Source organism: Polyodon spathula, chromosome 4 (genome assembly GCF_017654505.1).
Source record: "Polyodon spathula isolate WHYD16114869_AA chromosome 4, ASM1765450v1, whole genome shotgun sequence".
Taxonomy (NCBI): Eukaryota; Metazoa; Chordata; class Actinopteri; order Acipenseriformes; family Polyodontidae; genus Polyodon; species Polyodon spathula.
In genome coordinates, this window is record NC_054537.1 from 31704302 (window position 1) to 31721010 (window position 16709).

Consider the following 16709-nt stretch of genomic DNA (forward strand, 5'->3'; position numbering starts at 1 on the left):
TTTAAATATAGGTGTGTTTTATTCTAACAGTATGTATTGTGACAGATGTCATCATGAACAATTATGACTTTTTATGCCACAGCATACACACTAAGAAAACTTTATTATTTTTGATAAACTTGTACATCATGGTTACTTCATCTAGTCGGACAAGGCCTGCACAGTAGACTGCTTAATTAAGCAAATGCTGTGGTGTTGACATGAAGTGTCTATAAGAAGATACTTGTCAAATGTCAATCAAAAATCACTGGTCAACACTGATTTATCATCAGGGATATGTGAATGAAAAAAGTAACAAACCAATGGCAAATGTGTTGAAAACAAAATTGTGTACACACCAGCCAGCAACAGTTAGTCATGTATTTTGCTGTAAACTATCCAGCCTATTTAGTAACACTGTGGACCAAGCAATCTGAAGTTAAATAGAATTTAATAGGAAAACCAAATTTTGAACGAGGTTTGATTTTATAATGCTAGTGACTTGTATGTCTGTGACATGCATCCCCTGCCACAGCTGGAAATTCAAAATTAAGACGGGTCACCATGTTCCCCAGATTCAGTTGAAATAATATTCAAACCACAGTTCAATAAGCTCTTTATTAGATCTGTGTAGCCAGTAAACCCTCCTACATCTTGGAGAATGAAGTGTGACCACAAGTCTAGAGCCTGTTAAAGGCTAAAGACTTTAATATGAACAAAACAATCATGTAGAGTCATATAGTATCTTGTCTCATCATACAATATTCCAGTATATCCAGAATTGTAAATATTGTTATTGGTATTGTTTTGCTTTTGTTTAGTGTGTTTTTATTTGGGAAAAGTGGCTTATAATGGTTACAATGTGTTTTTTTTTGTATTAAATGTTTTCAAATAATGTTTATTTATTATCCTTAAAATGTATTATAAAAAGGTATGCTTGTAGTTTCATCTAATGAACCTCAGCCTGTGGAACAGTTTTTGAAGCTGTCTCAGGAGCAGCACCGGATTCAGCACAGCAGTGACTACACCTATCCAAAGTGGTTTACTCCAAACACACTGAAATACTATGTGCTGCTTCATGACATCAGTGAAGGAGATGAACAAAGGTATCTTCACAGATCTCGCTCTCTCTCTCTCTCTCTCTCTCTCTCTCTCTCTCTCTCTCTCTCTATCTTAATCAGCTTTGACTGAAGTGAAATGAGTTGCCTCAGATCTTTTAAACTACCATTATACAGTATCAAAATGAATGTATGATTTGTCTATAAATACAAGCTTTTAACCAAAGGCCCCAACATATATTTAAAAAAATATTTTTTTCAGATACAATTTTCAAATACAATGCTATATAGAAAGGCTATTCCCTCGATGTATTAATTTTACAACGCATACTTACCTGGGAGTTTATGTTTTTGCAGGGCAGATTCTGTTTATGAAGAAATGAAACAGAGATATGGAACGCAGGGTTGTTATTTACTTAAAATCAATTCCCGAACTTCAGCAGTATCATCAGATGAGCAGATACCAGACCCTTGGAGCCAGTATTTACAGAAAAGTAATTTGCAAAACCAGGTACAAAAGAGCAGTCTGTTTATAGACATTTTATTATAGTCACACATTATAAATTGACTTCTATGTATGAAAGAAATTGCAGTTACTTTTGGGCAAATGGACGATTAAATGGAATTTATGTAAAAGTTTTAGGGTAATATATATGCCTGAAATTTAAAGAGGTAATAACATGATTTGTACGATATCTAGAAGAGTGCAGTAAATCATATGTGTTCCTCTTTAAAGAAAAAAACAACTTGAAGTTTTTTTTACAAATGTTTAAAAAAAAAAAGAATGTTTATCTTAAAGTGAAAATAAATATAATAAACTGTGTTTTAGGAATTGTATGAAGATGGCACATCTGTCATGATGGGCAGTAAAAATACAGAAAATAATATAAGTGCACCTGAAGTGGGTGGAATTGATCCTTCAGTCAAAGGTAAACCAGATACATTTTGTTGATGCATGCAGGAAAGTTCATATGCAATCATGTTTCTTTTAAGTTGCAAAGTGTATTGTTGAATTCATTGCAAAACTACTGTATACTGTTCAGTTAGAAGTGAAGCTGTAACATGATACACCACTTCCATACCCACACTTAAAATCCTGAAATGATACTGAAAAGTTATAGTAGGTTAAAATGAAGGCTGTAAAAGTATGACTATTGAAATAGTATATTTAAACTTAACCAACACATTTTGTAAGAAACTTGTATTGATATTTATGTATATTCTTTTTACAGTATCTTTTTATACAATGTACTGTAATACTTTCTGTGAAAATGCTAAATCTCATAATGTTTTGTTTACATGTGTAGATGGATCTCTTGTTTGTTGTTGTCCCATCTCTTTTGAAATTCCTATAACTGCATAAGTAGTGCACTGCAGCAAACTGGAAGTAAAACAAAATATATGAAAATGTTTGCTTCACCTAATATTCACAGTATAGAAATCATACAAGATTAGTGAAAAATGTAAATTTTATTGGTCGAGCTTTGATGTAGTCTCTAAAATTGGCAAAAGTTTCAAATGTTACAATCATATGCAGTATGCAGGAATCATTCTAGCACCTAGCAAAAAAAAAGTTTTACAAATACACAGAAGTGGGTTTTGAAAATTGTTGATTTAACATTTACCAGTTACAAGATTGTTTCATTTTGAAGCTATTTTGAGCGACAGTGGCTTGAAAAATTATATATTCTTTCTTAAAATATATTTTTTTCTTTTTAGCTGATGGTGTTCCCAACAACTTCAAAACCCATCCTCTTCAGCTGAATCACCTCAGTGATCCAGATGGCAGCCTTGATGCCCTTGATACCTTAAGGTTTACTGTACAGATAACTGATGGGAAGAAAGCTAGCACTGTGACCACACATGGCGCATGTTTGACACTTAATGATCATGACCGGATTAGACAGTTCATTCAGGAGTTTACATTCAGGGGGCTTCTACCCCATATCGAAAAGTCTATCCGTCAACTTAATGACCAGGTAAGAGAAGACATTTCACTATTGTTTGCTTGTATATTAACTTGCTTGTATAAAAGTAGAAGTTGCTTACTGTAGTAATGTCAAAAATAAAATTAACTGCTGAATGGGTAGAATATATTGTAAAGCATATCCCATGACTACTGCAAAACAGTACACTGCAGCAGACAGGCAGATGTAAAAATATTTAGCAAATACAGACAGGAGCAAACTCTTTTTTTGCTTGTGGGTTTTTTGAATTGCTATCATTTGACCTCAGACAATTGCTGCAATATTTTGTGGTCATGTGACTTTAAGGGTTTTGCTGGATAGACAGCACACCTGAGATATTGTTTCCGTTCTAGTATTGCAGATTATTGCACATCTTAAGTTTCCATACAATAGTTTGAGGTGCTTTTATTTATTTTGTTGCTGCTTCTCTGTCTGAAGCCCTAGTGGGAGTCATTATCATTAATTCCTTATGTTTACTTTTAATAACATCTTAACTGTGCCAGAAATAGACAATCCTTAGATCAAGTTACTGATATTATCAGAAAAATCACCCCGAAGACCTGTTTAGAATTTTTTATTATTTTTTTAACCTGTAAACCTGTAAAAGCCAATCATTCACTACTCTCTTTCTTCATAAAGAAGGTGGGCAGTGTGCAAAGACATTGCTACTGACAAATCATCAATTGTTGTGGACCCATGTAATAGAATGCACTGAGGGGGGATGAAAAAAACAATACTCTATAGTGTAAGATTGTAAAACTAGTAATTATTTTAAAGTTAGGTTAACATTTATATTTACAAAATTAATAATGTGTGTACAATTTTCAAAATGAATTAAACATCAGTATTATAATTAATAAAATAAAAATGGTAATAATTAACATAAATAAATAAACAAACTGTGGCTAATAAGCCAGTTGGTTAAACTCTGCTGTTAGCTTTAAGCTTGCTTTGCAGTCGTGTCTTAGTGTTTGCATTCTAATTGTTTGTATAAAGTTATTGAAGGGTCTTTTATTCAATAAGATTTATTGACAAACCAGGAAGCGAGTTGAGCTGAGGAGTTGTACAATGTGTGAGCTACAGTAATACAACTGTAACATTGGACTCTGTCTGCTAAGTTAATCATATAAGAGAGTTATGTCTTCACCACATCCGAACCTCAACATTACTGTGTGTAGGTACACAGGTGGTAATGGGGCATAAAACAAAATCTTTTACTTCTCACAATTCTTGGATTCAAAGCGCAGTTCTACATGGCTCAAATCGTAAATGTGGACATCCTCACTTCAGCACATTAAGTTAATCTTTATGTATGTATTAGTGCAGTGGTGGCCAATATGTGGACCTCAATCCACTAGTGGATCTTGAGAGAGATTTTTGGTGATCTTGGGGCAAGTGTGAACAAACATCAACACATAAGCATAGCATAGTTTTAACTACGTACTGATTGCGTATTTAAATGTAATTCCTGACAATGAATACATACAAAGAAAAATGACATTAATTTCAAACAGTAGATGGCACTAATAACTGTACTCTGGCTTACATACCTCAGTAACCCGAGCAACAAGCTTCCTCAGCGTGTTTCGTAGCGTACAGCTACGAGTTTCTGTTTGGTGGTTTCAATTGATCGCTTTGTGGTTACAAAAGATGGGGGAGAGCCTTCTGTGCCTTCCAGTAGTACCGATTTGAATGAAAATATCCCAGTTTCAAAGAAGGCAAAGCTGGCACCAAATATGAACGAAAAGTGGGAGCTGGAATTCGCTGTTATTTTTGGATCCACATGCCAGTGGGAGACAACATTTTCAGCACTGACCGACCTGCAGTTGAAAAAGAGCGGAAAGCTTTCTGATCAGATTCTCGAGGCTCAGCTTTGTTGTTCTGTGACATCTTTTGAGCCTGATCTGGAAAAATGGTCAAAACGAAACCATGCAGAAGTTCACACTAAACTTGAGGAAATTGCGCTTTTTTTTTTTTTTTAGGCCACTATGTTTTGTTTTTGCTGAAAACAAAAACGGGACACATTTGTCTATTTGACTAAGATGGGTCTTTAATTTTAATAATTGAAAATGTTCATTATTACTTTTATGGAATCTCCTCGGGTCAGGACCCGGTGTCATGCGGGTTGGGTACGCAATTTCACACTGCTTTTGATAAAGAAGGGTTGATCTGGATGATAGACGTAAGTGCACAATGCGTGTATCAGTGCCCCGGAAGCAACTTGTTACCGACTCTTCCATCCAAGCTCATGCTGTACCTTAATCAACAAAAATATGGCTAAACAGAATAAACAGAAATGTTCCTTGCGGAAGTGAAACCTTCGCCAAGGTGTGGCTGTTTGTTATTGCGCTGTTCACGAACGTCCGTCAAGCATTTTGTCTCGCTCAACCCATGTCAAAGCGTGACAACCCACATCCAGAGGTTGGCCACTGGGATCCGGGTAGGACCTAGGTACGTGGTTTCACACTAAGCGGGATTGTGTCCCAGGTAGCCAGGACTCTGGGTAGGAGTGCCAGTGTGAAAGGGGTTTTAGTTGAAAATGCTGATATGTTTGCATTCTGTTTATGTATTTGTTTATTTTTTTTAATGTATTGGTCACCACTGGCTTAAAGCCAGATAATCCCAATTGATCAAAATGTTTTTTTCTTTATTGTACTCGTGTTCACTTTATTGCTGTGGAACGCAGAGCCACCAGAATGGATCTCAATACTTGATGAATTGGCCACCACTGTATTCGTGAAATGTACATGCAGTTCAATATACAAACTAAAAATGTATGTATTTTGAGTGGTGCTTTATATTTAATAACCAAAAATAACTGATTGTTGTCAAATAATAAAAAACTGAACGCAACAAAAAATAAGAACAGAAATATTCAAGCCCTAAATATATCTTCTATTTTTTTTTTTTTTTTAAACATGCTATTAGGTAATTTGATCTCCTGTGGTTTTTAAATGAATGAATCATTTTGGCCTGCTTCTTGCTTACATGACCCATGTGCATTTTTTAATTGGGGTTGGTTTTCATTATGTCTGTCTAAAGAACAGTATCAGTATCCGAAATCTGCATACAGCTGATTAGGTACATTTTTATTTTGTATCCCTACTTGTGTTGCATGTCGAGTATTGGTGACTAATGCATGTTTTTTTTTTTTTTTTTTTTCAGCTGGTGTCCAGAAAAGGTCTAAGTAGGTCTTTATTTTCAGCTACTAAGAAGTGGTTCAGTGGTGGCAAAGTACCAGAAAAAAGTATAGCTGAACTGAAAAATACAGCAGGTCTGCTGTAAGTATTATGTTTGATTTATTATGTTAAACACAAAAAACCACGTACTTCACGGTAAGAGCTGATCATTCCAAAAAAGATGGAATGGCCCTTACATGACCCATGTGCTGACAAGGTTTTCCAGCACACACTGCTTAACTGGTACAGTTCAGACGTGTAGTTACCACTGGACAGGTGAGGTAAATTGGAAAAGCTAATTTAGAATAGTTGGAATATTAACACATCTGGAGTGAGACCAGTTATTTATCAGGAGTTAGTGTGGTCCAGGGCTTGCAATCTGAAGGTCTCCGGTTAAAATCCCAGCTCTTCCACTGACGGTCACCAGTTCAAATCCCACCTCTGCCACTGATGGTCACCGGTTCAAATCCCACATCTGTTCAAATCTCCCAAACCGTGCATGCGCAAAGAAAAATTAAAATAACTCGCTAAATTTTTTTGCTTCCAAAAAAAGGCACTCCTACAGGACTCTACATTTAATTTTTAACTACTGGCCCCTCGGGCCACTGAGCTAGTGTTTTTACTGGCCAGGATGCAATTTTAAATGGCCCAATATATTTATATATTTTTTCATGATGGTTTTTATTTTCAGTATGTTTCTAATTGTGTGTGGAACCAGAGAGAGCCCGCGTCTCAAAAGAAAGTGGCTAAACGAAGCCTTTCAATATCTGTTACTTCAGCCACTTAACATGTATACATAGAAAGTGCTAAAAGAAGTGCGGTAATCCAGACTTCGGTAACATTGATGGTATGATGAATATAATATACTAAATGTTAATCACAACAACACAATAACTATAAGAAAATGCAAGATACAGTGCCTTGAAAAAGTATTTGGCCCCCATCCCTTTTTTTACATTTAAGAGTCTCAGATTCAGAATTTGAAATAGATTACATTAGGATTTTTTCTCACTGATCTACAGAGTAAATGTATTAGTACCCTTTGTAATTGCAAGCCTAAATTTGCTCGGGTGCAATATATTACCTCAACAAGTCACACAATTTGTTGATGGACTCCACCTGTGTAAGAAATTAGTGGATCACCTGCTTTAAATTAATCTGTGAGGATAAATACCACTCTCTCTGTATGGTCTCCCAGTATGGTAGAGGCTTTCAAAAGAAAGAATCCAAATGAAGACGAAAGAGCATTCTAAGAAAGTCAGGGATGTGATTATAGAGAAGCATTTCAAAGGCATTGAACAACCCTTGGAGCTCAGTGCAGTCCATCGTACAGAAGTGGGAAAAATACGAAACTACCACCACACTGCGTAGATCAGGCCGCCCCTCTAAACTTAGTTGGTGGACAAGAAGGGCACTTCTTAGGGAAGCTACTGTGAGGCCAACTGTGACTCTGAATGAGTTACAGAAGACAGTGGCTACGATGGACGATTATGTTCATGTATCAACAATCTCCAAGGCATTCCACAAAAATGGTCTTTATGGGATAGTGGCAAGGAAGAAGCCCTGGCTGAAAAAAAACCATATCCTTCCCCACAAAGAGTTTGCAAAACGTCACCTAGAAGATACTGCAGTTATGTGGCAGAACATCTTTTGGTCTGATCCGACTAAAGTGGAACTTTTTGGCCTGAACGCTAAGCAGTGTGGCGCAAATCAAACACTGCACACCAGCCAGGTAACACCATCCCCACCGTAAAGTATGGTGGGGGTAGCATCATGTTATGGGGATGCTTTTCAGCAGCAGGGACTGGCAATATTGTCGGGATTGATGGGAGGATGAATGGCGCACAATACAGAGAAATCCTGTATAAAAACCTGCATCCCTCTGCCAAAAAACTAAAACTGTGGAAGAAGTTTGTCTTTCAACAGGACAATGATCCAAAGCACACTGCCAGAACAACACTGGAGTGGCTTAAAATGAAGAAAATAGATGTCCTTGGTGGCCCAGTCAGAGTCCTGACCTTAATCCCATTTGCACGGTGTGCAAAGTTAATAGAGACTTATCCGAAAAGACTACTGGCTGTAATAGCTGCCAGAGGTGGTTCAACCAAGTATTGACCCAGGGGGATGAATACTTAAATGATGACATTTCAGTTTTTTAATTTTTATTATTTTATTATTTACTATTTTCTTTCTTTTTGGGGGGGGGGGGACTCTGAAGAAGAATGTGTGACTCACCAATAAAATTTCCCAATCTAATGCATCAAAATCCCAGGCTGTGAGACTATTAAATGTGAAAAAAGGGATGAGGCTGAATACTTTTTCAAGGCACTGTACTTGGATTTGGAAAGGAGTTTTTTTTTTTTTTTTTTTTTTTTTTTTTAACTCTGGGCTGCAGTTCAATGTAAAACATCTACAGTTGACTCTCTGTGAATGGATGGAGTAATGGCAACAAAGGTACAACCAGTTAATAATAAACACTATTCAAACAATATTCATAATACAAAATAATAACAGTCCTACTTTGAGCGTTGTTGCTTGTGTAGCCTCTCCCAATTCAACGCCAATCTTGCCGAGTGATACCAACGAGTCCTGGAAAGATTATGAACGGCATTTTTGACCTGAACACATCGGATCCCAAATCAAAAAGTTAGACAATTCGATGCGTATCTGGGTATCCATCGGGACATCTTACTGTGAGACTGGATATGATGTAAATGAAATGTTAAATTCACAACAAATAAAGCTACTGTTTTATCTGCAAGTCTGGGAAACTGACGCCAAACAAGGCAAAACGTTATTTTTTTTTCTGTCATAATGAAGCCTCCACTCTAAATGTTCGTCTTAATTTTTTTTTCATTAATTACATTCTTTATGATTTATTGATTTCAGCGCTTTCCTTTTGGCTTATTGGTTGCTTAGTTGTAGTAAACCCGATTTGTAAAAGATTTGCCGCGGGAACACATCACTTCGGTACGTAGTCTCAGATTCTGACTGTACAACAAAAATGACGCGCGGCGGGAAAGTTAGGATTAGTTCACAGTTATGTTTTTAAAAAGTGGTTTGTAAATGAATTTTCAGCTTTTTGACACACTGGCCCGTTTTCCTGGATTCATGCAATGGAAGCCATATGCACTATATATATTATACTAGTTAAATGTAACCGGCCCAGTCGGGCATGTGGTGCTTCATAACTACCGGCCAAACTGCGCTCTCTACCGACTCCAGGCCACCGGGCCATGGTTAATGTTGAACCCGGTCTTAGCCAATGAATACTATCTGCCTGCCGGGTGTGGTGTTTAAACACGCAGCCCTTATTTTTGTTATTTTAGCTTTAAAAAATTTTTAAAAAATTTGTAGCGATTTCTGTAACTTAAACTACAGCGCAGATTTTCATGAAACTTGGACAGAAAAATTAGACGTCACACAGACAGGGAGCATATGAAATCCCGATAAGTTTTGAGATGGCCGAGAAAACATACCCCTCAAAATCGAGTTTAAACAGGGCAATGCTTTTGAGCCATTATAGATGAGGCTTTAAAATTCCACATTTCAAGGAGAAATACAACAAAGCATTGCCAAAAAAAAAAAAAAAGATGAATTTTAAAAGTAAGACATGCAGACCATACTATCACATTAATTAAAGGAACAACATTCATATGTTGTCTGTAATGAGGGGGTAACAAAATGGTTAGACCAGCCTAAACCTGAAGTGTGAAATCTGAAAACCAACAGAAAACATGACTGCACTTCTGTTGAATAATTTGCTTGCATAATCCATTTTTTTTTTTTTTGCAATAAATTTCTAGTTTTTACAATTAATGTGCACTTTATAGGCACAATACAAAAGCCCTTCCCTACTCCCTTCTCCCTACTGCTTCATGCCATTGCTTTTAAATGTGTGGGTTTGCTGCCTTGCAGATATCCTCCAGAGGCTCCTGAACTTCAGATAAGGAAATTGGCAGATTTGTGCTTCTTAGTGCAGCATTATGATTTGGCATACAACTGTTACCATACAGCCAAGAAAGACTTTTTGAATGACCAAGCAATGCTTTATGCTGCTGGTGCTCTGGTAAGTTGATCATTATATAAAACGTTTTCATGGGAATCTTTGATACGCATCCATAGGGATTGTCTGGGATAGCTTTAAAAAAGAAAAAAAAAACACAGATCATTGACAACTTTGAGAAACGTTTGAAATAAAACAGTGTAAAGCAACGTAGAAATTTGATTCCTTGTATTTGAAGAACAACTATCACGTTATTAAACTGAAGCAGTCAACAAATAAATGGCGACTCAATAAGGGAGTCTAGGAACAGATTGGTTGGAAGGAAGGGATTATGTTGAAAACTTCAGTGATTCATTGTTTTGCATGCTTTTCCCAGAATACCAGAAGAGATTTCAGACAAGCTGAGTGATGACATTTTTACCAATTCTTTTCTTAAATGAAACCTGACCTCTCTGGAACTGTTTTTTTTTTTTTTTTTTTGGTATAGAAATGCAAAGTGCTAACTAGACTTTGCCATAATTAGAGGGGACAGACATTAGTTGTGCACCCCCTAGTGGTCCTTTCTAAAACCACCTTTTAGGTAGTTTTTCTTATAGTTTGGTAAGCTTAAGCAAGTACAGTAGAGAATGATAGAGAACACACATAATATAAAAATAAACACATACAAATTTAATAATTATAAGTGTAGATTTAAGGTAAATCTTAAACACCACCATGTAGTGTGAGATTTATTCTGATTTTAAACAGGAACTGTTCTTTGTCTTTTAGGAAATGGCGGCAGTATCTGCTTTTCTACAGCCTGGTGCTCCCAGACCCTACCCAGCACATTATATGGATACAGCAATACAGACTTACAGGGATGTGTGCAAGTACGTGGAATACTTCTCATAGTTACGATATATAAATAGTACTGCAATTAGACTCATTTAACATTTAATCTGCTCCCGTTTTTAATTCTGTTTAAAAGTATCAGTTTTACACTCTTATTACAGGAATATGGTGCAGGCAGAAAGGTGTGCTTTATTGAGTGCTGAAATTCTGAAGAGTCAAGTAAAGTATTCAGAAGCTGCCACTCTCTTAATCCGGATGACCAGTGAGGTAAAACAGCAACAAAACAGTTTTAAAGTCAATTTCTTATCTCTTATTCGTGCAAACAATGTTATGTGATGAATATTTTGGTATTTTCCAATCTATAGAATATATGACCCTTAGGGCAAGGCTGTTGTTTAAATGTTTATCATGTTACCATTTACTTCCCATTTCAGCATAATTGTGTGCCATTTAAAATGTTTACAACATCAAAAACATTAACCTCAAGATAAAACTATAGTAACTAACAATGACAAACTTTTTTTTTTTTTTAATTAAAGCGAACATATCAATTATCCAATAGGATTCAATAAACTTTCTGTCGCTTTCCACTTTGTCGACTCTTTTGTGTTTTCCTTCATTTTTCTTTTGCAAGTAAGAAATGTATCCAATTGAAACACGGAAAACAAATTGAGCCAGCCATTATTGCTATAAATAAAGTGCAGCCACGCCTAATAATAGAGTGGGCAGAACATAGCGTGATCGCGTTATCCCCTATGAAGAGGTGTGTGCGAGTCGGCAGCAGTTTTGAAATCGATATAAGATAATCTCGGCAATCATGAGTGCATAATAAATACATTAACTTTTTCTCCACTACACGGCTGCCTGAAAATATTAAATTGTTTCGTGGTTTTACTTTAACAGAGCTCTGAAGTCACTACATACTGCAAAAGACAATGAAACCTGTCGTATTAATTGTAATAATTTCTCAAAATATTGTATAAATCTCACATAAATATAATTCTTTGGATTGTACAATTCACGCAGATTACATTCGGCACAAAAAAATCTTATTTTTCTAAGTAGATTATACTGTATAACAGTTTGTTTTTAAGGCAAGCGGCCATTGAATTTACAGACTTAGCCGCTGCGCCATGTCTGTGGCACCCTGAGTTGCGGTTTACCTATTTTCGATAAAACCACGCGACTTCATTATACTACACATACAAACTGCTTAAAAATAAACATAAATACCATTTTTAATCTTTCTGAATCCCTTTTCATGTTATTCTGACAGTCGGAACATTAGTAAAATATACAGAAATGCCTATCCCTAGTTCAATCCCTCTGTCACTCAGCAGTAAAACTGGATCTCTTTTTTTTTTTTTTTTGATTAGGCATTGACAGAATATGCCCATCCAGAAGCTAGGCGATTCTAGTTTAGAATCCAGCTCTACTGCTGTTTGTCTTTGGGGAGAATTTTTTTTTCATTTAGAGAAGTGGCCCACTCATCTGTAAAATTGAGAAATAGCTGAGCTTCACTGTAAATTAACTGTGACATCCAAGTTCTGTTATAATCCTGCCTTAATAATTTCATACATTAAGATTGTGAAGCTTTACAGACATTTCTGGAGGGGTGGGGGGGAGTTAGCCTTCATCTTAATTGCATTTTTTTAAGTCAAAATTCAGAACTTTGTTTTCAGAAGAGAGCCGCATGCCGTGTCACTGTCTCTAAAAAAAAAAAAAAAAAAAAAAAAAAGAAAAAAAAATTGTATTCACTGCATTGATATTCCAGATATGTTGGATATCTTGCAAAGTTTATTAATGTCTTTCAAAGTGCTTTGTTTTACAGTTTTAGTGGGCATTGATTTGTTACAAGGGCATTGTAGTAACCTTTTTTTTATTTCTTTTTTAAATAATTTAGGATTCAGACCTACGAAGTGCCCTTTTACTGGAACAGGCTGCACATTGCTTTATAAATATGAGAAGTCCGATGGTGCGCAAGTTTGCATTTCATATGATACTGGCCGGACATAGGTTTAGCAAAGCTGGGCAGGTAAGTTTCTCTCTATTTCTTCTTTTTATATATAAACATTAATAGCTGTACTCTGATTATTACCAGTCTTGGATTACTTTGTCTAAGGCAGAGGTATAGTGATACACTAATGTCATGATACAATACAATACGTTTTGCTTGATGGTCCTGAAGGGCTACTTTTATTTTATGATGTATAATAAGTTGAAATTATTGTTTGTTTAATGACTGACTTGTTAAAAGACAACAATTAAATGAGATCGGGGAAAGTATGTAAAACACATGTATTCTTCTTTCAAAAACCGCTTTGTGAACAGTAATGAGCTGTGTTTTGCTTTTGGTCTTGTATCATGATACGTAGTGTACCTCTAATATGATATGGAAATGTAAAGAAGGTATCACAATTTATTGATGCACAATTAATCGTTACACTTCCCTAAAACTAAGGTAACATTGCATAGTCCAACGTGTACTTTTAAAAGAATAACTCTTTGCAATTAACTTGATGTACCACAGTTTATTTTTTAAACATAAAGTACAATTTACTTTGAGCATTCTTAGACCCACTTGGATTTGTGACCTCTGTGTCTGATTCAGCTCTAATCATTGAATTTCAAACTTCAAGGCTAGCTGTATTTCCTTCACATTCTGGACAGTGTGTGGACACATTTTAAAGCATTATAGTAATGCTGTTTTGAGCTACTATTTTGGCCTTTGAGTCTTGCTGATATCAAAAGTTGGATGTCTTAAAATTTCTTGCAATTGAACTTTAGATAAGACAGATGTTTTGCCATTAGGTTCTCAGCAATAACTAGAACTTGCAAATTCCTGAAAGATAGATTTGGGCAAGCAGACCTCTAATATAAAATCTGATGTGAGAAATTTAGGAGTTATATGTGATTCTGAGTTTTGAGGCTCATATTTCAAAAAAATACAAAATGTCTTTTCATCATCTACAAAACCAATGTTAAAATGTTGATATTTTCTTTTTGTCTGATGCCGAGAAGTTAATGCATGCTTTTGTTTAGTCTAGACTTGATTATTGTAATGCTTTATTTGTTGGGCTTTGGGGTCATGCCTTATGACATTTGCAGCTTGTTGAATGCAGCTGCTAGGGTTCACTAGAACAAATTGGCCTCACTGCACTGGCTTCCAGTACGCTTTAGAATTGATTTTAAAATGTATTATTGACATATAAACAGGACTCTTCATTTTTGCTTTATGCAGATTTTTTACAAAAACTGTTACTTTTTTTGGGAGTTTTTACCCAAATTTTGGACCACTCAAGTACATTAAAAATAGATTATATTTAGAAAATACAATGCATTACAGCTTTCAAAGCAATTACAGTTCACGTTCGTGAACTACTTTTCATGCTAAAATGGGCAGAAAATGAAAAATGATGTGAATGGGAAAGCGAATTCCAATGCGTATGTGGCAATGCCTTTTCCAGACAATGGCTGCATCGCTTCGTTTGAATTCTGGAAAATTAACCACACCGACTTCCTGAATTTAAGCCATGCTGCTTCTCGCACCCTGGCTGATATGGAGAGAGCATTTTCTAAATTCAGTCACATACTGACCGCAGGAGAACGACCCGTGGAAAACACAAAAAAAAAAAAAAAAAACTGCTGTGTGTCTACACTACGCAGGACTTTGGGAATTTACACTGAAGACCCCTATATGAAGCGTCCAGCAGGGCTTTAAATGTATTTAAATATATCCTGTAAATGCATTTAAATATATCCTTGTAATGGGTGAAAATTTTTGAAAAATAATTTGGTCCAATTATTTCATGCATATGTTTATAGACGAAATGGTTTTAAGTCACCAACGGTAAACTGTATATTTAAAAAGTAAGATTGGGGGGGGGTATTATAAATAAAGGCTTCATAAGCTTAAAGGTGATGTACAGTATTTTTAATTCAATTTCAGTTCTGTTTTTAACCACAACATTAAACTGCTCTTACTTTCAATAGTCTTTGTTTTCTCGATTTTTTTTTTTTTTTTTTTTTTTTTTTTGCTGTCCTCCTGTCTGTCAAATGTTGATTTCATTTTTTGCACTGTTTTTGTTTTTTTTGGTAATAGTCAAATCCCCCCCCAAACAACAACAAAAAAAGAAAATGAAGGGCCTTACATATAAAGCACTAAATGGCTTTTCATTGGATTTCCTAAGGGAGATTCTGTCCCCATACAAACCTCTGCACACTTTCAGCTAATGCTGGCCTTTTGTGACTCCCAAAGGCAAAATTGAACATGTGAAAGTGCATTTAGTATATAAATGCCCCCAGACTGTAGAACTCATTGCCCTTTTCTGTTAGAGATGCTGCTTCGGTCAATATTTATAAGTCGAGATTGAAGACTTACTTTAAGCTGACATACACATTTTATTGTTTTTATCTATTTTATTTGCTTATTTTTGTAATTTTATGTTGTATCATTCTTATTTCTGTTTTCTTTTATTATTATTATTGTTATTGTTATTGTTGTTACTTGGTCATCTTTACTACTTCTTGATGTTGCAACTTTGTTTTAACCGACTTGTAAAGCATGTTGGGGTGTAAAAGGCTCTATATAAATATAAATTGGTTATCAAGTTTCCATGCTGAGCTTTATTTGCTCTAAATTACAAATCGTGCAAAAAAAGTCAGTATTAAAGTACAGTGCTACCCCGATATAACGCAGTCTGTTACAGTGCTGAATCGGTTATAACACGGTAAGGTCGTGACTCCCATTTCCCCCATAATGCAATTTGAATCAAACAATGGGTGAACATTCCAGATACTTTAAGTGATCCTGGTGATGTTATCGTGAATTATGCTAGAATAAATTGTAACAGAAACTCAAAAATAAATAAATAAATAAATCCTGCAACATTGTGATTGTTTTGCATTACATAAATACAGTTAAGTTGAAACTGGGATATATAGTACTTACAGTTCCTGTGCTTGCACTGTATTTTTTATTTTTTTTCTCTGTCAAAGCAAACTGTTTGGTAATGTTACAAAACAAGATGAAACAATACAAGTGTGTATAAACTTCATTAGATTCTGTGTTATAGTTGCAGTTTACAACATTTAATACACAAAATATACAATTGAAATAAGAGTGGTGTAAACTTTAAACTGGTTGAATAGCAGTTTCTGTTATACCGTATATATTGTAATGACCCAGGATTTATACTATTGCAGGACCGGTGTACGGACCTTTGTTTGTTTGTGTGTATGTTTGTTAGCAGAGAAGTAGTAAGCTTGCCTCAGCTGGGATTGGTGTGTGACAACTGGGGAGGTGGGGACATGAAAGCATAGGGGGATGCCCACATCAGCACTGGCAGAGCTGAGTGAGCCAAGCTGGTGTTTGATACCAGGCGAACGGGCTGGGAATAATCGTCCCAATAAACCGTGGATCTGGGTACCTGCAAATTGTGTGTGCCTCCTTACTTCATTTTCCACCATATGCTACAATGTTAATTGGGTCATTGTACATCACTTCGGGAACAAAAATGACAATGTCTGTTTTAAGGCGAAACACAAATAATACAATCTCCTACATATGGACTCCAACAACCGCATTATAAGGAGTAGCACTGTATAATGTTGTGTTGTGTGATGCAGCTTATGTTACTATTTGTTTAACTTACTTAGTACCATATTCCTTCAAATTTAAAATGTTGTT

General features: G+C 35.6%; 1 protein-coding gene across 2 annotated transcripts in view; it reads left to right on the forward strand.

The window, feature by feature from the left end:
- LOC121314427 (trafficking protein particle complex subunit 8-like) overlaps positions 1-16709 on the forward strand; it is an 82906-nt gene that overhangs the window by 12443 nt on the left and 53754 nt on the right. For both annotated transcript variants that reach the window (XM_041247696.1, XM_041247697.1), the window contains 9 exons: positions 911-1085; positions 1395-1548; positions 1867-1966; positions 2757-3016; positions 6170-6285; positions 10102-10252; positions 10958-11058; positions 11182-11287; positions 12924-13055. In XM_041247696.1, coding sequence (XP_041103630.1) covers positions 911-1085; positions 1395-1548; positions 1867-1966; positions 2757-3016; positions 6170-6285; positions 10102-10252; positions 10958-11058; positions 11182-11287; positions 12924-13055 — 1295 coding nt within the window. The remainder of the gene's footprint in view (positions 1-910; positions 1086-1394; positions 1549-1866; positions 1967-2756; positions 3017-6169; positions 6286-10101; positions 10253-10957; positions 11059-11181; positions 11288-12923; positions 13056-16709) is intronic.